Raw genomic sequence first — 20,850 nt, 5'->3', positions numbered from 1 at the left:
TTATCATTAAAAAAGAGTCTATATGCAAGAGGAAGATTGTTTCTTAATATTTGTACAATCGTGGTATGTGGTTGTGGTGGTAGAAGTAGAGTACTTTCTGCTGTTGTAACAAACTCAGTCAGTGGCTTATTTAAGAGGTATCCCCCTCTATGCTTTCCTTTCCCCTGTTGCGTTGATCTTCCTTTCCCCTATCGTTCCTCACCCGATAACTAAACAAGGTTAGTACTGTTGAAGTTGCTTTTGGCTCAATTGCATTTACAATCTTTTGGGTCTCAACTGTTTTTCCTCCTGTCGCACGCAGAAACTAAGGTTCTTCGGTGTTCCTTAAAGTTGCTTACACCCACAAACCTGTAGGAATGGTCGCCGGTGTCGGCGTTGCGTCTGCGATGCTTTACGCCGACGCTAGAGCCGTCGATAGTTACGCATAGAGAGTGGGCAGGTATGGCATGCCTTCCAAAATTATCATGTATTTGGAGCTACAAAAAGAGCTTATATGCAAAAAAAAAAAGAAGAGGGTTGAGAACAGTCCCAATGTCAGATTTACTCTTATCATTAAAAAAAGATTGTCTTGATTACTTTCTGCAGGAAGTTGGGTACTTTCTGCTGTTGTAACAAACTCATTAGTCAGCAATAACATCGTGCAGCAGAATAACAAACAAACCTTTCTGATTTACTCTTATCATTAAAAAAGAGCCTATATGCAAGAGGAAGATTGTTGCCTAATATTTGTGCAATCGTGGTATGTGGCCGTGGTGGTGGAAGCAGTGTACTTTCTACTGTTGAAACAAACTCAGTCAGTGGCTTATTTAAGAGGCATCCCCCTCTGTGTTTTCCTTTCCCCTTTCGCGTTGATCTTCCTTTCCCCAGTCGTTCCTCACCCGATAACTAAACATGGCTAGTGTTGTTGAAGTTGTTTTTGGCTCAATTGCATTTACAATCTTTTCTGCCTCGGTTGTTTTTCCTCCTGAGACACGTAAAAACTAAGGTTCACCGAAGTTCTTTAAAGTCATCGATGCCAGCAAACCTATTGGAATGGTTGGTGGCGTCACCGTCGACAGTCATGCACAAAGAGAGGGCAGGTATGGCATGCCTTCCAAAATTATCATGTGTTTGGAGCTACAAAAAGAGCCTATATGCAAACAAAGAAGAGGGTTGAGAACAGTCCCAATGTCAGATTTACTCTTATCATTAAAAAGATCGTCTTGATTACTTTTTGTTGAAAGTTGGGTACTTTCTGTTATTGTAACAAACTCATCAGTCAGCAATAACATCGTGCAGCAGAATAACAAACAAACCATTCTGATTTACTCTTATCATTAAAAAAGAGCCTATATGCAAGAGGAAGATTGTTGCCTAATATTTGTGCAATCGTGGTACGTGGCCTTGGTGGTAGAAACAGGGTACTTTCTGTTGTTGTAACAAACTCAGTCAGTGGCTTATTTAAAAAGCATCCCCCTCTGTGCATTCCTTTCCCCTTTCGCGTTGATCTACCTTTCCCCTGTCGTTCCTCACCCGATAACTAAACATGGCTAGTGATGTTGAAGTTGTTTTATGCTCAATTGCATTTGCAATCTTTTGGGTCTTGGCTGTTTTTCCTCCAGCCACACGCAAAAACTAAGGTTCGTCGGCGTTCCTTAAAGTCGTCGACACCGGCAAACCTTTCGGAATGGTCGCTAGTGTTGGCACTGTCTCCTACGCTTTACGACGACGCTAGAGCCGCCGACAGTCGCGCACAGAGAGAGGGTGGGTATGTCATGCCTTCCAAAATTATCATGTGTTTGGAGCTACACAAAGAGCCTATTTGCAAAAAAAGAAGAGGGTTGAGAACAGTCCCAATGTCTGATTTACTCTTATCATTAAAAATGATCGTTTTGGTTATTTTCTGCTGGAAGCTGAGTACTTTTTGCTATTGTAACAAATTCATCAGTTGGTACGAACATCGTACAATAGAATAACAAACAAACCTTTCTAATTTACTCTTATCATTAAAAAAGAGCCTATATACAAGTGGAAGATTGTTTCTTAATATTTGTGCAATTGTGGTACGTGGCTATGGTGGTGGAAGCAGGGTACTTTCTGCTGTTGTAACAAACTCAGTTAGTGGTTTATTTAAGAGGCATCCCCCTCTGTCCTTTCCTTTCCCCTCTCGCGTTGATCTTCTTTTCCCCTGTCGTCCCTCACCTGATAACTAAACATGGCTAGTGTTGTTGAACTTGTTTTTGGCTCAATTACATTTGCAATCTTTTGGGTCTCGGCTATTTTTCCTCTCGCCGTGCGCAGAAACTAAGGTTCGTCGACTTTCCTCAAAGTCGTTTACACCCGCAAACCTGTAGGAATGGTCGTCGGCGTCGGTGTTGTGTCTGCGACGCTTTACGCCAACACTAGAGCCGCCGATAGTCGCGCACAAAGAGTGGGCAGGTATGACATGCCTTCCGAAATTATCATCTGTTTGGAGCTACAAAAAGAGCCTATGTGCAAAAAAAGAAAAGGGTTGAGAACAATCCCAATGTCAGATTTACTCTTATCATTAAAAAAGATTGTTTTGATTACTTTCTGCTGGAAGTTGGGTACTTTTTGTTGTTGTAACAAACTCATCAGTCAGTAATAATATCGTGCAACAAAATAACAAACAAACCTTTCTGATTTATTCTTATCATTAAAAAAAACCTATATGCTAGAGGAAGATTGTTGCCTAATATTTGTGCAATTGCGGTACGTGGGCGTGGTGGTGGAAGCAGGGTACTTTCGGCTGTTCTAACAAACTCAGTCAGTGGCTTATTTAAGAGGCATCCCCCTCTGTGCTTTCCTTTCCCCTTTTGCGTTGATCTTCCTTTCCCCCTGTCATTCCTCACCCGATAATTAAACATGGCTAGTGTTGTTGAAGTTGTTTTATGCTCAACTGCATTTGCAATCTTTTGGGTCTTAGCTGTTTTTCCTCCAACCGCGCATAGAAACTAAGGTTCGCCGACTTTCCTTAAAGTCGTTGACGCCGGCAAACCTGTCGGAATGGTCGCCGACGTCAACGCTGCGTCTCCTACACTTTATGACGACGCTAGAGTCGCCGACAATCGCGCATAGAGAGAGGGCAGGTATGGCATGCCTTCCAAAATTATCATGTGTTTGGAGTTACAAAAAGAGGCTATCTGCAAAAAAAAAAAGAGGGTTAAGAACACTCCCATGTCAGATTTACTCTTCTCATTCAAAAAAATCGTCTTTATTACTTTTTGCTAGAAACTAGGTACTTTCTACTGTTGTAACAAATTTATCAGTCGACACTAACATCGTGCAGCAGAATAACAAACAAACCTTTCTAATTTACTCTTATAATTAAAAAAAACTTTTCAATTTAAGATATTATTTAATTTAATACAATATTTTTTAAAATTGAATTGTTTTAAAATCATATTTGTTGGTACATATTTTATTACTTTCTTTTTATAATAAAAATAATAATTTTGTATAATAATTAATTTAAAACCATATTTAATATGTTTAACACATTTCATTATTGATTTAAGATATTTAAAAATTTTATTTTTTTTGAAAAATAAATTGTTTTAAAAATAAATTTTGTTGGTACGTGTTTTATTACCTTCTATATATTGAAATAAAATATACGTTTTATATTAATTAGAAAAATAACTTATTTTAATTTGATTAACACATTGATAGAAGATATTTTATAACTAAAAAATTATTTTACTATTTAAAATTTGTCGTTTCATTTCCTTTTATTTATTTTAATAAAATATTATATTTGTGTATTAATTATTTTAAAAAATTATAATGTAATTAACACATTTTATTATCTATTTAAGATATTTTATAATTGAGAAACTTATTATAAAAATTATTTTATTTTTCAAAAAAAATTCTGGTACTCTTTTTTTTACCTTCTATTTATAATAATAATATATAAATTAGTATATTAATTAATTAATTAAAAAATATTTATTTTTATGTTTTATTATTGTAAATATAAGGTAATAAAACGTGTCTTGACAAATAAGATTTTTGGAACTTTTTCTCACTTCTATGTTTACTTACACTTTACTATATATTTATTTATTTATTTTCCTTTCATGTTAATAGATTTTGTTTTAGTATATATACTAATTAAAAAAATTTAATCAATACAAATCTATTTTTTTTATCAATTTGATTGCTTATGTTCAAATGTAAAAATCCAACTCATGTGTCATTGCATCACACATGTTAGATAGTTCCCATTACTCAATATATGGTGACCGTCTCCTTTCCTTTAGCAAGTACAAGGTGGACATTTTCAATTCTAAATGAACTGAACCGATAGAACTTAGACTCAACTTGTTTTGACTAACAAAGTCAAGGTCGAGTCTAGAGCTTGAGTGAGAAGTGAGTCGAGTCTGAGTTGACTTGTTTTAGTGTGACCCCTAATCAAGTGTCTCAATCCAGATGTGTGGATTTTGGAAGAGAGTTAATAATGTGCTCCCTATAATGTTCCTCTCTTAATAAAACTTCTAATTATATTACGTGTAACCTTTCAACACACTCATAGCTCGAACCACTCGGAGCACTGGTGCACCCTCGGTGGAAAATGGACCGTATAGGGTTCACCCGGACGGCACTCCCTTTCTCTCTCTACCCATCCGTTCGTCCTCTCTCCCCCCGTTTAGTTATCCGTTTTTTCGCTCCTCATTTCCTCACTCCCGTCGACAAAAACCGCCAAAACCCTAACATTCAAAGCTTCTTCTCTCTCATCGCTCTGCCAACAGCATTTCACCGGCTCTTTCAGGTGTGTGCAGCTCTTACCCGCTACCTCCATGCTTCCATCTCTGTGTCTCCGGTTTCGTTTTTCCTCGCGCCTGGTACTCGTTATCTGTTGCTTGTTTGATATGTATCGAAACGGGTATTGATTCCAATGGAGCTCGGAGGGCGCATTTTCTTGATCTCGCTGTTGCATCTTGGTTGTGTTTTTAGTTACGGGACTTGTTTGATTGTCAGATATGGCCTCGGTCGTGGAATTTGGTTGAGGGTTTTCGTGAAAAATGGTTGACGGAGCTGCCGTATTGGTTTTTGAGCTAGTGCATTTATTTGTCTGTGAGGTTTTTGTTGGGATTCTTGGGGTTTGAATTGAAAAGAATTTTCTTTTAATTGGGCTTTGTGTACAGTGGTGATCGGAATGTCTTGAGAGGTTTCTGATGGATTAAGCTATTGGCTTTGCATGAGGCCAATACGGATACTAAAGATCTTTTAAAAATGTTTAAGTATGTGGTGGGAGCGTCAGCTTCTGAAACTGGGTTTAGATCGCTTTTGAGCTCGCTTTGTTATTTGAGGAGAAGGGTGTTAAATGACCGTTGTGGTAGTTTTTTTTTTTTTTTTTTTTAATATATTATTCTGGTTTGACTGCATGCTTACTTTTTGAAGTTCTTTCAGGAGTACCATATTGGTTTTGGATTTGTGTTCAATTTTAGCTGATATTTTTTTGAATGGTATTTTAGCTAATAATATTGTGAAAGCCGGTTCTCTTTTTCTGTTCTACAATTTTCTTGAAAGTAATCTGTTTCGCCTCTATGGAACTGTGCTTCAATGATGTAATAGTTCGTAGATTTAGAGTCTGTTCTCATTTCTTGATGGAGTTATTTGATCTGCTTCTAGATAATTTTTCAGTCTGCATCTTATTTCCTCAATCATGTATTTATTTAATTACTTAATGTTCTTGATAGGCATCTGGCACATAGCCACGGACAAGCAAGTTACCTACGATAGAGCTCTGAGGACCTCAATAAGTTTAGCAGTGGAGAAAAGATGTTACTCTTGTGTCCTGGGGTCAAAGATATGTTCTGGGTAACATCAGTAAATGGCCTCTATGTGCTTAATGGGCATTACTTTTTGAGAGGAGAAAACTGTTTAATGATTGACCACTTTTGAGACTTTGTAGTTGGTAGTAGAGCACCTTTTTCCTGTGTAGCTTTTGAAGTCACATTTTTAAACCTATTGGCGGCTGTTTTGTTAAATGTCAGAGAGTGATATGGCGATTATCAAACCAGAGGTACACAGTCAATCCCTGTACAAACTTAGTTTTGTTGCTACAGTCAGTATACATTTGTTTCTAAGTTTATCTCTGTCAAAAAATTTAGATCTGTAACATATTTTATTTCATTGAAGCAGCTATCTTCTAATCTTACTCTGCCCATACACATACTCTGAACTATCTATTTTGAGGTATGAACTGTCATGTGTCAATGAGAATAATGTGGCTCAAGGACATCCTGAAAAATTGGGAATTACTCCATTTAAATAGTTATGTGACTTTGTTTTCTTTTTGAGCCTGATCTAGATCAGGCGACATCTGGGTATTTAGAATCTTAGGCATTCCTAATATGCAGATACAGGATTCGTCCAGAACAGTTAAAGAAGGTTTTTCTTCAATTTAATTTAGAAAAGCGAATGTGAATATTATTGAAATCCATGTTTCTTTTAAATCTGCACTCAACAATTACTTTCACAACTTTGTTTACTCGATGAGGTAGGGCTTGTTACCCGTTTGTGAAGGTCTGCACAGAACTCTCTACATATCTGAGATCAAAAAGAAAGAAAATAACTTGTCACTCTATAGTTTATCATGTTAACATGTTTTTTTGTAAAACTAAAGCTTAATTTCTCTTAAATCAAGACTCGTCAGGAAGAAAACTAACTGGTCAGGTAGAATTTGGTCTTCTTTGATTTATCTCACAATTTTCAATCTAATTATCTGTTTGTACAGATATTCTAGGTTGAAAAAATCTTTTTCCTTTCTTTTTTATTTTTGTGACAAAGAAAAACAGATAAGAGTTGAGAGCATGTATTCATGTGACAACCAATCAGAGAGGGCATGGTCTTGACAACTTCAGGATATTTGATTTAAATGGACACATTAAACTATAAGCAAACTTCTTTACATATTTTATTAGAGTTCTGCATGCATTAGAACTTTTGATATAGATATGTGAGAGTCTGGCTTTACAGAAGCAAAGATAAATAAGCAAAAACTGTCAAGTTCAGCCGCCAGTTACAAACCCTAGTCTCCACTGTTTCTTTTTCGAGAATACTGATGGTCAATGTTCATGGATGCCTTCTTGAAATCAGAATGACTAAGCAAATGTGACGAATAGAATGGTTGTTAATTGCGATGTTTAAGGAAATGACTTCAGAATGCTTTCATAGGTTATGAAATCTTACATCTGGCTCCAAACTGCTGATGGTTCAATTCAGCAAGTGGAAGAAGAAGTTGCCATGTACTGTCCAATGATCTGTCGAGAAATAATTCAGACAGGCATGGGATCTTCAAAGAATTTCGCAATTTCACTGCCACAGCGAGTTACTCCTGCAATGTTGAGCTTAATACTTGATTATTGCAGGTTCCATCAAGTGCCTGGACGCTCCAATAAGGTCTTTCTCTCTCTCTCTCTCTATGTCAATATTTTGCCATGCATTTGCATTTTTTTAGAATACTTCCAATACAGTTATGTTTGGCTGAATTCCTTTATGGCTTTCAACCTGCCATATTTTCATACATGTACTTCTAATAGAAGTTTGGTGAATAAATTTCACATTGTCGTGCCTCTACTGTATCTTATTAAAAATTCACTATAATCCAAAGTTTATTAAGTTTGACTTTACCTTTTATAAAAATTTTAATTTTTTGAAGAGAAGGAACCTCCTGTTAGCAGCTTTGCTATTAGCACCTTTCCCTTGCTCTTTTCTGTTTTAGCATGGTAGTGTATTATTTTGTACTTGTTGCTTTAGTTTGAATCCTCTTAATGAATTCTTCTTATATCATTTCAAAAAAAAAAAATTTCTTCTCATTACTCTTGAAAAAAAGTGGGGTTTGCCCTTGAGCTCCTACTCGTTCCTTCTCCTGGCAAGCAGAGAAAGAAGAGGTCCCTCTGAAGAGGGAGAGGTCCTCTCAAGTAATTGGATTTTATTAGGATTTCACTAGCTGTATTTGATTTTTTTTGAAAATATTAGGTGGTACCAGCAAATATGGCAAACTTAAGGCTGTATTTGAAAATTAATCTTATTTTTTTATTCCAATAGCCATCGGGGAACTAACCTTTCAAAAAAAACTGTGACGAGTAGTAAATGTATTTAACCTTGTCTACTAAATGGAAAAATGTTATTATATTTATTTGACCTATAAAGATATTGCTATCATTTATGAAAATTTCAAAATAAATATCAAACAATATTATATTATCCATACATTAGATGGATAGCTGTTTGTTCTAGTTAAGGGAAGAGTGTGAATTTCTTGAGGCTCTCTCATTATGTGGGAGTACCGGGTCCCCATACTGCTTAGACTCCTGTATGCTCTCTCACAAAAGTTTGGCTCCATGGGTCTCATGTTCTTTGCCCCTTTTCTTTTTACAGGAAAAGAAATCATTTAATGAGAAATTTATCCGGACAGATACAAAACAGTTATGCGAGTTGACATCTGCAGCTGATAGCCTCCTATTGAAGCCATTGGTTGACCTGACAAGCCATGCCCTTGCTCGGATGATAGAAGGGAAAACACCAGAAGAAATTCGTGAGACATTCCATTTACCTGATGATCTTACTGAGGTGTTTGGATTGGAAGTCTATGAATTTTCGTTTTCTCCTTTATTTTTTATTACTTAGTATATCTGTATATGTGATTTGGTTACCAGGAGGAAAAATTGGAACCCCTGAGAAATACATCAGATGATCCAAGGATTCGGCTATTAAATCGGTTATATGCAAGGAAACGAAAAGAGCTAAAAGAAAAAGAGAAATTGAAGGTGATCAGTTTTTTTTTTTTTAAGCTCTTGAGGATAACCTATCATGCAATTGTATTTATGCAAGTGTGTTGTCATTCCATTTCCTCACTGCTATTGGAATTCAAAGCCAAAATCATACTCATCTGCTTGCCAGAATGTCGAAGTTGAAGAGGAGAGAGTGGATGAGCGCTCAGTTGATGACCTCCTGTCATTTATTAATGGAGGAGATGGAGGTATTTATTATGTTACTTTCTGCATCCACTTGCTTTATGTGTTTTTCTGACTACTGAGCCCTTAGTTTGGTTTGTGTTTTCTCATCCATAATAACTTTAGTTGAGGTATAATTATGAAATCTTGTTCACTGGTTAGTATTTGATTAATTATTTTACCTAATTGTATCTTTTGGCCTATTCCCACTTTCTTTTTCACTTGTGGACGCAATTGGGACGGAGTTACTTCCATCCGTAACCGCTTTTACCTTTTTAAAGATCATCCATTGATCTCGTAAAAAAGCAGGAGGGTGCAAAGTTATATTCAGTATAGAACTAAAAAGAAGGCATCAATCTCTATTATTTTGAAAATTAACTTAATTTAGCTTAAGTTTGAATTCTGCACCGTGCATGATACACATTCCCTGCTCTGAGGGGAGTTTTCTGGAGGCATTTCATTTCTGTGAATTGCAAGAGATTCTCTTATTTTATTGTTATAATTATTGTTTGATAACATGATTTTATCTCTTCCGTGGAGATGAAAGGTGATAAAACCTTGCTCTTATTGTGTCTTTTTGCTTTTTTAGGGACAAAAGGGGCTAAAACAGCTAAGCAGAAGAAAAAGAATAGGAGAAGAAAAGGTCAAACAAACGATGCTACTGCTAACAATGTAAACCAGAAACATAGCAAGGTTAAATTCGTTGCATTGTGCATAAAAAATCATCATATTTTCTCTAATTTACTCCCACTCTCCATAGCGAGGTTTGAGTTGTCTTAATCTCACTTGATATTTTGTTTCAGGAGTTGGGCCCTACTGATGCTGTGAATTACGCAAGTAAGGATTCAAAATCACAAAATCCTCGAGTTGATACATTCCCTGCAAAGGCTGAATTTGAAGATGTGGATATCGATGATGAACTGGACCCTGCAATGAAAGAACAACTTGACAGGTATTTTATGCAATTCAACTCTCTCTTACTATTTTCATCTTCTTTCATGCTTACCAAATGTCGATTTGTGCAGGGAAGTTGAGGATTTTGCGAGGAGATTGAATTCTGATTGGCCAGAGAGGATGCAACAAATTCTCTCAGGTCAGGAAAGAAGGCCTCTTTCAATATCCATGAATGTGAATGGTTGTTTGCACAGACATTCAAGTATGTGTGCTCTCATAGTCTTTTAAGGGTTGTCTGTTTATCGTTGGAAAAGACCTTGGTTGAGCAAGTAGTGATAGATTTCTTTTCCAGATTACTGGAATTAGGAAAAATTACTGTTCTCACTATCTTTATCAACATGTCATTTTCTTTAGAAATTCTTCAATCATTGTAAGAGCAGTTGCCACTAGCATCTCCTTCCCTCTATTTTTTTCCCTCAAGCTAGAAATGGTTGGGCTTTTACTGCTTAGCTTTTGAATTGGGTGAATCGATTTGTTTTCAAGTGGACACATCTTAGTTGCTACCAAATGCTTTATGAAATTCTTTCTCGATTTTAGTTTTATAAGTTAATGTGAACCCTAGATCATATTGTTCAACACTTATCCATGATTGAATTTACTCTTCCTCATGCCAAATGGATAATTATTTTCTACAAGCTGTGCTTTTGTATGGGTTTTGACTGAAAACTGGACTCATTTATATATTGCATTGATGACAAAATTAAGATTCCTAGTACGTGGGGAGAGTAGACGTCAGCTCACTTGATGTGTAAATAAAATAAAATAAAATAAAATAATTCTCAGATTGCTTCATTTAGCCTAGTACTAATGTAATTTGTCTTGTGCATGACCAGGGTTGGACCGGAGATGAATCTGTTTGTAAACCTGTACTAATACAGACGAGAGAAAAATAGAGCTCTGATCTCCCTTCTTCTACACTCTTGTGTAAGTTTTTGTGCCTATTTAGATGGAAGAGATGCAATTTTGGTTCAGGGGAATTTGTAATTCAGAAAGAAAGTGCAAGTGTTTATCTAAAGCCGTTAGAGCCAAATTTTTGTCACCTTTGCCACTGTAATTTGTCGTGGCTGTCATCGGACTCTGATATTCGTTTTGCTTTCTTTCTTGAGAGCTGCCTCTGCCCACAAAAAAAGGTGGGTTTTTTCAGGTCAGCTAATACATGTAATCAACTTTGTTTTTTGTCTAATATCAGATCATTTTGATATTATAACTTACTGCTCATAACGTAGAATAACTGGACACTTTTCTGGGCTTGTATTACTGGTTTGTACTCTCAACAATGTTGATCTATATAACTGAATGTCCAGCCTACCAGTCACAAAAATTTCTGGAAGTAGTTAAAAATGTTTCATGCTGCCTTTGGGAGAATGTATGATAGGAATGACATAATTGTTAAATTTATTTACTAATTAGTAATTGAAGGTTGATCCAATACGAAAAACTATTTAGTGCTAAACATACGAAACATTATCCCAACTATCTGATAATGATCAACGGCTATCTTGAGATAACCATTTTACATGTTTCGCACCAAATAGTTTTTCATATTAGATCAACCGTGTTAGTAGTTACAATAATGATTTGAGGACACCGATATGCTACACAGATGTCCAATGTTAGTTGCTGGGTGAACCCACAACTTGGCCGGTCAATCTGGATGAAACAGAAGCTGAAGAACTCCTGTCTTTTGGTTTGAGAGTTACATGCAACTTCAATCATTCAGCACAGTAGTGATTCTCTTGCTGGTATAAAGCATTGACATTCTACATACAAAATGCTTAAGACTGCAAGATAAGATAATGTCATGACCTTATAATGTCGAAATAGAGTTCAATCTTGCAAGACAAATGCATGCAAGAGAGGTCATGGCAACTACCTCACTACAACAAGTGCCTTGTGGATATGCAGTGTAGTTTTAGTTAGCTATACCTTCCTCTTGAGTGAGTCGGACATGCGGACACACTCGTTCTGGTTCTCCTTTTCTCCACAGATTTCTGAGATCTCCTCTTTTCTTTCCCATTGCCAAAAAAGTGCCTAAACCAAGAATTCATACAGAATTATCACATTTAAAAGTGCCTTTTCTTTCCCATTGTTAGTTTCTATGTGAGCTATGGCTGTTATTTAACTCACCGAGCGTGAAAGGTACAATGTAAAGAAGGGCTGGCTGGCCATGTCCATCCATCAAATTCAGAGACACATAAGTGATAAGAAGACTTGCAGATCAACAAACAGAGCGCTTAATTGAGCTATTTCTTTTTCTTTTTTACTTGCTGAAGGCAGTTTTCATAAAGAGAGGTTCAAAATCCTATAATCTTCATGTAGAAAGTATGAAACTATCTAATAATTAGCTTAAGCCAGCCTCCAACATTTCACTGCCGGGAATTACTGCCTGCTGTCCAATAACCCCAAGAATAATCATATGATGATAATTTCCCCTTCAATATAGCAAGCCAGCCGTAACCCTTTTTTGTTTTTAACATCTGGAAAAGGTAATTCTTCTTCTTTTCTTCTTTCTAGATTTTCCCACTTCTGAAATATTTAGAAACAATGAGGCTAAGAGGTAACCACAAAAGTATGATCACTTTTACCTGTACCATAAGCTGTCATAGACCAGATGAAGTATCCAGAACGTAAATTTTTTTTTGCAGCCCAATCATACCTAAATCATCCAGTTTTGTTAAAAACAGTCAAGGATATGTTGAAGAACCTTGTGAAATAGATAATATACGAAGTGATGATTCATAAAAAAACCTAAAAGACATCGGTATAGTGTTTGAAGCTTAACACAAATGCAATTACCAATCCTGGCAGTAGGATGTCACCAAATCCTATTATGCTGTAACCACCCCATGGGTCGAACATTCGTGGGATCTTCAACAACATTGGAATACCATCTTCTCCACTTCTATCTCCACGAGCTACCTATAGAAGTGAAAGATAACAGACTATTCGACCAAAATAGAAAAAATATGCAGCAGTAAAAACAGTAACATTTCACACGAACTCATCATTATGGTCTTTAAATATAAAAAAAAGAAAGTCAAAACTAAGAGAAATACTAACCACAATCATGACACTTTCATGGAACCACCTCTTTGAGACAAACACCCAAAAAATGTCATACAAGAAAGCACAACTGAGAAGCACAGTTCCCACCTAGTTTCAGAGTGAAATAAATGATACGATTTGGGTCAGCACACTCTCGGCAAAGTTCACTGGATATGAAAAGTAAGAGCTAAATTAATGACAAATAACTCGATTCCACAGGAAAAGTACGAGCTAAATTAATGACAAATAGAAAAAAAAAAATTGTATGCCATAGATCAAAGGGTAATTGTAACTACACTTGCATGGATGTAAAAATAGTGTGTCAGCACCTGGTCGGGTGCGGAGCACTGCAGGAAGTGGAGATAGTTAAAAGGACACAGGAAATAAAAGACGACAGAAATAAAACCCAATCAAATGCTAGCACACTATCCAGCTAATGAATTTTACTTGTTTCGGCATGAGAAGAACAAGTTGTATAGTAGTGTACAGAATGCCTCATGAGGGTTTAGTCCAGAATGCGACACTCTACCTTTCACATTCCAGCCGCTGTTCATTCTGAATTTAAAAGGGCTACTAAAATCAAATGTAGAACTCTTAATAAGGTGTCTGCTGCAGTTTTTATGCTAATGAAAGCACATCGAAACTTTACCTTGAGATTAGGCACCCGAACAATTTGAAGAACAGTAATAATCAGAGCAATACCCTGATAGTCAAATCCATCATTAGCGCAATTTGAAAAGATATGCTTCATTGAGGGGAAACAAGTAAACCAATAAATAGAGAGTGACATTACAAAGTGATAAAGCCCAAGGAGATGCTTTAAAAAGTATAAAAGCATTCAGACACAAGTAAAGGGAAGTTCATATTCAATGACTTATACATCAAAAAGGAACAAGGACAAGGGATTAGCTACTTTCATACCACAAGACAACATTTAAGGGGTCACACATCACCTGAGTAGATTTTGTAGGAAAACCAAACACAAAACCTGTTGCAAGTTGTTGGTAAAATATTCAATGATTTTTTTCCTATTTATTTATTTATCATAATGAGAGAGAGATTACATCAATAGAAGCAGGAGTTATACAGATTTCAAACAAGAAAAGCAGGGCCAACACTAATGAGATTTACTATCGAACTCTTTTTTAACAAAGATAATTGCTTCCAAGTAAAATACAGAACCCTCTCCACTCTAAAAGCATTCAGACACAAGTAAAGGGAAGTTCATATTCAATGACTTGTACATCAAAAAGGAACAAGGACAAGGGATTAGCTACTTTCATACCACAAGACAACATTTAAGGGGTCACACATCACCTGAGTAGATTTTGTAGGAAAACCAAACACAAAACCTGTTGCAAGTTGTTGGTAAAATATTCCATAATTTTTTTCCTATTTATTTATTTATCATAATGAAAGAGAGATTACATCAATAGAAGCAGGAGTTATACAGATTTCAAACAAGAAAAGCAGGGCCAACACTAATGAGATTTACTGTCGAACTCTTTTTTAACAAAGATAATTGCTTCCAAATAAAATACAGAACCCTCTCCACTCTAATCAGATATTTATGTAATTAAATTTACAAATGTAAAGCTAATCCGTAATCAAAAGCACCAAAATATCATTTAAGATATTCAACTCTCGACTAGAGCACAAACTTGAACTTTCGAGTCATTCAGAAAATAACTTCTTAACTGTCACAACTTGTAAAGAAATGAAAACAATTAGAAGAGAACAGAGGAAGTAGTTTTTTCAATGTGTATCATTAGCAAGATTATATAGTCATAGATTACTTCCAAGACCCCTCTCATAAGGAAATTCATAAGATACTATAGACTCCGTTCAACATTGTAAACATAATAAATCCTTATAAACAATGTTAACCGAGATTACAGAGATGACCATAAAATAAATTTCTTACTGGGATGAGGATATCCAATAAAAAAGAAAATACAAAAATATCAGACATTGCCTCATTGGACATGTTATATTTGTTGTCATATTACTATTATTATTATTGTTATTGTTATTTGAGAAAGATAGTGGTTGTTCTAAAAGCAGAAATATTATCAAATATGTAACACCTTGTGACCATCTCATGTTCCATGCTACTACAAATTGGATACACATTAGAACTTCTATCAAGCAATAAGAGAAGTCAAAGAAAATAAGAAACAAAAAAGAAGAGGTAACATACTTACAAGTATGTCCTGCCCAATCCAGGCAAACGAAATACGGCGGTAAACTGCCCAAACCACAGCAAAGGCTATGCAGAATGGTGTTACAGCCAATGTGAGATAAGAAACAGCTCCAAAAAATGGAACTTTAATAAATGACTCTCCAGCACGTTTGAACCACCTGATCGTCAAGTGCTAAGTCATTCAACAAGTTTCATACTTCCAATTCAAACTCATCATGCATATGGATAAATGTTCATTTAGTCAAAACAGATCTTTCTTTCTTTCTTTTTTCTTTTTCTTTTTTTGAAAATTGGTGATATTTTTTCATTCAAATCAGGAAATAGTACACATGATGCAAGGAGAAAAGTTTCCCGAGATTAAATGGGAAGGAGTTTCCAATAACATGATGCTTTTGGGTAACTCCCTCTTTAGAGAGACTATTGGCTGAAGGAGGCATCAAATGTAGCATTAGTCTCCATGGTGGTTTGGGTTTCCTGACTGCCTAGTTGATTAGGTTTCCTGAGTCCCCTTCTATGATAAGGGAATCCGCGGGGTCATGTGCTGCTATTTTTACTCCATTGAGCAAAGCATTGGCTTTAGCCTCTGTAGAATCACATATTCCAAGGGGTCCTAAATATAGAAGGAGAGTAGAACCACCATGACCCTTTAGACTGCCTCTAAAATCTGCTGGTCCTGGATTTCCAAGTATCAAAGTTTGCCAATAACAGGGCATAGGATTGGGAAAACCTGACGAAGATAAAGTGGTATAGCCACAAATCTTCTCCATGCACAGACTATATCTTTCAAAATTTGCACAGTTTCCTACATTTTTTACCTTTTCTCTCCTTTTGGTATTTTGACATGAGATATGGAAAACAAACTGTGAGATTTATATGCTTTAAATTTGCCTAGCTCCTAGTCAGTATCATGGTGACTGCAATTTTTTTTCCTTTTCTCTTTTCATGATATTTTAACACAAAAACATGAATAACTCACTCCATGAATTTGGCCATACCAAATTATGCAAAATAACTTTTTTGTCTAGTCTTCCTGTTGCATCATTGTTACTACACGTTAATTTCCACACTAAATCACAAGCTGGCAAATTTTGGCCAAGGAAAGGTCCAAACTTGCACTCCTGTAGTTAAATCTAGCCCATAATTGGATCCAGGAACTCAAAAAAAGCTTTGAAGGGACCAGTGGTAACAAAATAAGTACATTATTGTCCTTTCCACAATGAAATGTGCTGCAAATTCTCAAATCTGGAAGGCTCATGGATGATGTTCAACAAACATGTCAAGAATTTATCAACATTATATAACCAAGTGTCTCAGCTTATTTTTTCTCATTTAGTGAAGCAGATGTCATTTGCAGAACCATATTTATTGTACACTAGAAGGGTAAAACCGATTCAACTTAAGCAAGTTCAATTCACTGAAGAATGCTTAGAAAATTGATTTGTTCAGATTCGTTAAGAAAATGATAGCAGCTTCCTTCTTTGTTGATTCTATCTAATGACATAAAGAAGAAAAAGCAAGCTTATATAGGTAATCATAGGGGAAAAAATACCTTGATAACAACGCCACCAAGCATGTTTGTAAGCCCTGGTATGATAGAGATACTATCAGAAATTGATATCATTGTTCCAAGTATGAAGTCATTTACAAACTGTAAAATGTTTTTGTATTTATTATGTACCTCAACTCCTCCAATGCAAAACAGAACCACCAAAAGCTCGACAAACCAGAAAGACATAAGCTTGTAAAGTAGGATCAAGAAACATGATGCTATAACAACAAAAAGAACAGCTGAAGTTGTGTTAATATCTACTACACCACTGGAACCTGTCTCTTCCACATTGAGAACCTCATCTGGAGCATCCTATAAAAAACAAAAAATAACCATGTTGGTTATGATGACCAGAAAGTGCTTTTATTTTCCTTGTAGGATCTCTTAAACTTTTTAAGTAAATAAATCAGTTCAAACTGAAGATAGAAAAACCTTTAGTAGTTTCTCATGCTCAATTGCTGCTTCCCTGGATGTCCATGCAGACCAATAAGATGCACATAAGATGGTGCCCACAGCCATAAGCCACAAAAACACTTCTGCTGTGTCCACTAATGGACGTTCAGGAGAGTATAACTGTACTGCAACTGGAAATAACATAACAAACCTCAGATATAAAAAATAGCCTTGGTTTTGTACTTGATAACAATTTTGAGTTTCATCCATCTACGTATAGAAGTACCACTCAGAAAATATGCAACTACTTTTAAAATAATTGGACGAGGTTGCTGAAAAACAAAATCACCAATCTTTTTATTTTATTGAAGACTTTACAAGATTCCAGGAGAGAAGCATGCAACCACTTTAAAATAACTTCAAAGCCATGCCAGACAAGAAATAAAGATTTTTCAGTGCAAGAAAATTAAGCCAAGAGACAAGGCACTAGACACACCAAGGATGATGCCAAATATTAGTTGTTTGACTCTCTCTTTTTTTCAGTACAGAGTGCATGAATAGATAAACTTACCTTTAGCCCCACTACGGATACTCTTTTCCAAGCTTCCGCCTGCATCCTGTGGAAGCATAACTGCCGGTATGCTTATGTTGGGGTTTGGCTCACTTTTGTCGCAGACCATCTTGTACAGTTCTGAATAGAATGGAGAAACAAAAATAGTAATTAAAAGATAGGTTGTAAATGCATTCCAGTACGGTAATTGATGGAACAGGTCCATGGTCGGATAGAACTGGTACTATAGGTGGTCCATCTGCCCAAAATGATGAAAATTTTATAAAGCCCAAATGATGACAGATAATCTCCAACCATAAAATTGCGGGCTGTATTTGAACAGAAGTGTTGTTATATGCTCCTCACTCCAGCATTGACATAGCATCTGGCTCAGCTGCTACATTTTGAGTGGTCCCAAACCAAATAATAATGAACAGCAACCTAGCTTAGGCAAAGTTTAAACAAGAAACTGATGCAAAATATAAGAAATTGCGAATATACAACTATTTAACAAAATAAAACAAACTGTGAAGCACTAAATAGGAGCTCAGACCTGAAGCCAATGTAGACTAACAGTGTTCAAACTCTTAAGCTCAGTGGCCTTCTAATTAATCAACAATGAATATAGAACATATCTTATTGGTAGATGGATTCAGATCTGTCCCCTTAAGATAACAAGATAATACTACTTAAACACAATTCATAATCACCTAGTGTTTACAGAAAAAGGAATAAATAGAGAAGTATAATTAAAACTTCACCCCTTTGGATATAATATGATTATATTTAGATTTTTAGGATCAGTTAAAGTGAATCATGCTCACTGACAATCTAAGATATGAACAAAATGAATGTCTGTATGTGTGTGTGTAAACATATAGGCGAGACATACCTTTGTGATAGTTTATAACAAGCATCGCCTCAGCGCCAGCATACTGTGCGACACTAGCTTTCTTTGTAAATTTGCAGTTTCCACGGTGCACCAAAACAACATCTCCCTTAAGCTACACAATATCAAAGCCTTACTTGTTATGAGTGATGAAAATAAATAAGCATTTACGTACTTTACGTAATCCATCTAGAGAATTATAAAAAATAAACAAGTAAAGAAACCTTATTCTTGGGTTCAGTGCAAAAGTCTGATGGTTCTGCCAGGGAGAGGTTAGTTCGGGTGGCATGTTTCTCCTTTGACTGCATTAGAGTTCCAAAACGGGCCCCAACACCAACAAACTCACTGCCTGGTTGGTCATTAATCCAAGTCTGGACTTTAACCTGGTTCAAATAAAGGAAGAGTAAAGGTACTTTGATTTTTTTGGACCATATGAACAAATAAAAAATAAAAATAATCCAAGAATTGCTGGAAATCTTTCCAGTTAAATGGAAAACTTTAGCATGCCTTCATCTTATTGAAGCTTTAGGAACAAAATAGAGAAGCATTCTAGAGAACATAAGCGGAAGAACATATAATTATGAAGAACATGAAGAGCATCCAACCCCGGACAAACCTCTGGAGCTGCCCTCAGTCCTCACAATTTCAAAGGTTCAAAAATTCAAACTTGAAACCAGAAAAAAAAGAAGAAAAAAAGCATAAGCATAAGGGAAGTCCTCTACACACTCTTCAATTGGTCAATTATTTAGAAACAAATCAAAACATTCAAAAATTAGCATTGAGTCGAATTTAAAAACTTAAAAAATCAGAAGCTAATGAAGGACAACAGAGATAAGGACAAGGTGCTGACTAGGTGTATGTAAGAGTGGCATCTTTCCACCTCCTAAAATCATCGTAGTAATTGATCAAAGCAGGTTTTATATTCCACCATCAACTACACTCCTAGGAACAAAATATGCAATTTGAGCAATGCTCGGAAGCAGGAAGGAAGAAACAAAAGGTCAAAAGGTATTGCATAACAGAGCCATCTTCTGGTAATAAAATCCACTTGAAAATTATAGACGGAAGCCCGCTTTTACCAGAAACCTAAAGCAAAACTCCATAAAGCAGAACTTCCAACTGCCCATAGAAGTAACGAACTAAGCATTCACGAACTAAGAGTAGACAACTAAAATACAGCAAAACCCAACTCCCAAGCTTGTCAAAATAGAGATTATGGGTCCGATTCCAACTAGATAAATGAAATTTGAAACAGTACCAACTCAAAACCTTATAAGGCGAAACACCGGGCAAAACACCTAAAAAAGGACTGCGTTTGACAGCGGGAGCTATAAACTAATTTAGAAGTCCACTTAACTTCAACCAAACATTTTACCATCAAAATAACCTTCCCAGGCATATTCTCTCATTTGCCCAAAACAAGTGTTAGACCAATTCATGAAACAGAAACCCCCCCCCCCCCCCCCCCCCAAAACAACAGGAAAACCTTACCAAAACAAAGACGTTCTCGCATCCAGGCTGCTTTGGTGCTAAATCATCGTCGTGAGCAATATCACCACCCAAAACAGAGCAAGGAACTGAAAGAAACAGCAGCAACCCAACCCACAACTTCCTTCGTCGATCCATGAATTTCCCCCGATTTCGTTTAGCTTGAACAGCACGAAAGAGTCATAGCAGAACAGAGGCTCGATAACGAAGGACGAAGAAAGAGGTTGACGCAACACAGTTCGAGTTAACAGAGAGAAAGAGAGAGCCGTACGGTTAAAGTTCAGAACCCAGTGCCATGGCTGTGCAAATTTTTTAATCCGGCGACCGGCTATTGCCCGTAAATGTCGGCGCATCGACGTGAAGTGAGATTGTCGGCTAGTACCGTGCAATGGCCGGTACCAGTCACCTCCAGTGTAATCGTCGTTGCACAGTTAATTTTACTCTTCTTCGACAAATATCAATCAAATTACCAAAATGCCACTCTCTAAGTTCTTTTGACTCCCTCTTTATATGTAAAAAAACAATATCTTAAGATTTTATTTAATTTAAGGTTTAATGCAATAAGCAAGAGAAAAATAAGAAGGATAGAAAAATAAAAAATTTAAAATATATGAAATTGATTATTGAGAAATAAATAAATATCAAATAAAGAAGAATACACATTACCGACTATTACTTGACCCATGTTTTTCCTCTCATTCGAGAAAACCTGTGTGGGTCAAGTTAAGGACGGGTTTAACCTAAATTTTTTGACTCAACCCAACTTAATGGTAATGTAGATCACATATGTTACTTTTTTTTCTTATGATCTTA

General features: G+C 36.1%; 2 protein-coding genes across 4 annotated transcripts; one reads left to right on the top strand and one right to left on the bottom strand.

Annotated features, from left to right (window-relative positions):
* Window positions 1-4,660: 4,660 nt before the first annotated feature.
* On the top strand, window positions 4,661-11,158 carry LOC137944059 (SKP1-like protein 21). 3 transcript variants are annotated; one of them, XM_068789566.1, is made up of 10 exons: window positions 4,661-4,774; window positions 5,706-6,031; window positions 7,186-7,410; window positions 8,392-8,583; window positions 8,670-8,780; window positions 8,914-8,992; window positions 9,556-9,659; window positions 9,770-9,918; window positions 9,992-10,059; window positions 10,754-11,158. In XM_068789566.1, the coding sequence occupies exons 2-10, from the start codon at window positions 5,996-5,998 to the stop codon at window positions 10,768-10,770; spliced, it is 981 nt and encodes a 326-aa protein (XP_068645667.1). In that variant the 5' UTR covers window positions 4,661-4,774; window positions 5,706-5,995; the 3' UTR covers window positions 10,771-11,158. The 3 variants fall into 3 exon arrangements, with proteins under 3 accessions (XP_068645667.1, XP_068645666.1, XP_068645665.1); XM_068789565.1 differs by having other exon boundaries at window positions 9,992-10,122; window positions 10,754-11,156; XM_068789564.1 differs by lacking the exon at window positions 10,754-11,158 and having other exon boundaries at window positions 5,706-5,826; window positions 5,921-6,031; window positions 9,992-10,328.
* Window positions 11,159-11,240: 82 nt separating this feature from the next.
* On the bottom strand, window positions 11,241-20,261 carry LOC137944060 (signal peptide peptidase-like 4). The gene is made up of 15 exons (XM_068789567.1): window positions 20,041-20,261; window positions 18,774-18,932; window positions 18,553-18,664; window positions 17,682-17,801; window positions 17,150-17,301; window positions 16,847-17,029; window positions 16,718-16,752; window positions 15,170-15,326; window positions 13,615-13,668; window positions 12,981-13,073; window positions 12,699-12,839; window positions 12,506-12,578; window positions 12,048-12,131; window positions 11,847-11,951; window positions 11,241-11,701 (listed from the first exon to the last, which is right to left on the bottom strand). Exons 1-15 carry the CDS (start codon window positions 20,173-20,175, stop codon window positions 11,637-11,639), a joined length of 1,668 nt encoding a protein of 555 aa, XP_068645668.1. The 5' UTR covers window positions 20,176-20,261; the 3' UTR covers window positions 11,241-11,636.
* Between the last annotated feature and the right edge of the window lie 589 nt (window positions 20,262-20,850).

Source organism: Aristolochia californica, unplaced genomic scaffold, assembly GCF_029961685.1.
Source record: "Aristolochia californica isolate CCGP_79_NKW_82.1479 unplaced genomic scaffold, dmAriCali1.0.hap1 SCAF_11, whole genome shotgun sequence".
In the NCBI taxonomy this organism is placed as follows: domain Eukaryota; kingdom Viridiplantae; phylum Streptophyta; class Magnoliopsida; order Piperales; family Aristolochiaceae; genus Aristolochia; species Aristolochia californica.
Note: the sequence above shows the minus strand (reverse complement) of the source record. Positions and strands in the feature narration are given on the sequence as shown.

Excerpts from the sequence above, each read along its gene's own strand:
- LOC137944059 (XM_068789564.1), top strand. The coding sequence starts at position 5,996 with ATGTCAGAGAGTGATATGGCGATTATCAAACCAGAG. Across the intron at positions 8,584-8,669 it reads TACCTGATGATCTTACTGAG|GAGGAAAAATTGGAACCCCT; the intron begins GTGTTTGGATTG and ends TTTGGTTACCAG. Across the intron at positions 8,993-9,555 it reads TATTAATGGAGGAGATGGAG|GGACAAAAGGGGCTAAAACA; the intron begins GTATTTATTATG and ends TTGCTTTTTTAG.
- LOC137944060 (XM_068789567.1), bottom strand. The coding sequence starts at position 20,175 with ATGGATCGACGAAGGAAGTTGTGGGTTGGGTTGCTGCTGTTTCTTTCA. Across the intron at positions 17,802-18,552 it reads TGTTATAAACTATCACAAAG|AACTGTACAAGATGGTCTGC; the intron begins GTATGTCTCGCC and ends CATTCTATTCAG. Across the intron at positions 16,753-16,846 it reads TTTGCATTGGAGGAGTTGAG|GGCTTACAAACATGCTTGGT; the intron begins GTACATAATAAA and ends CTATCATACCAG.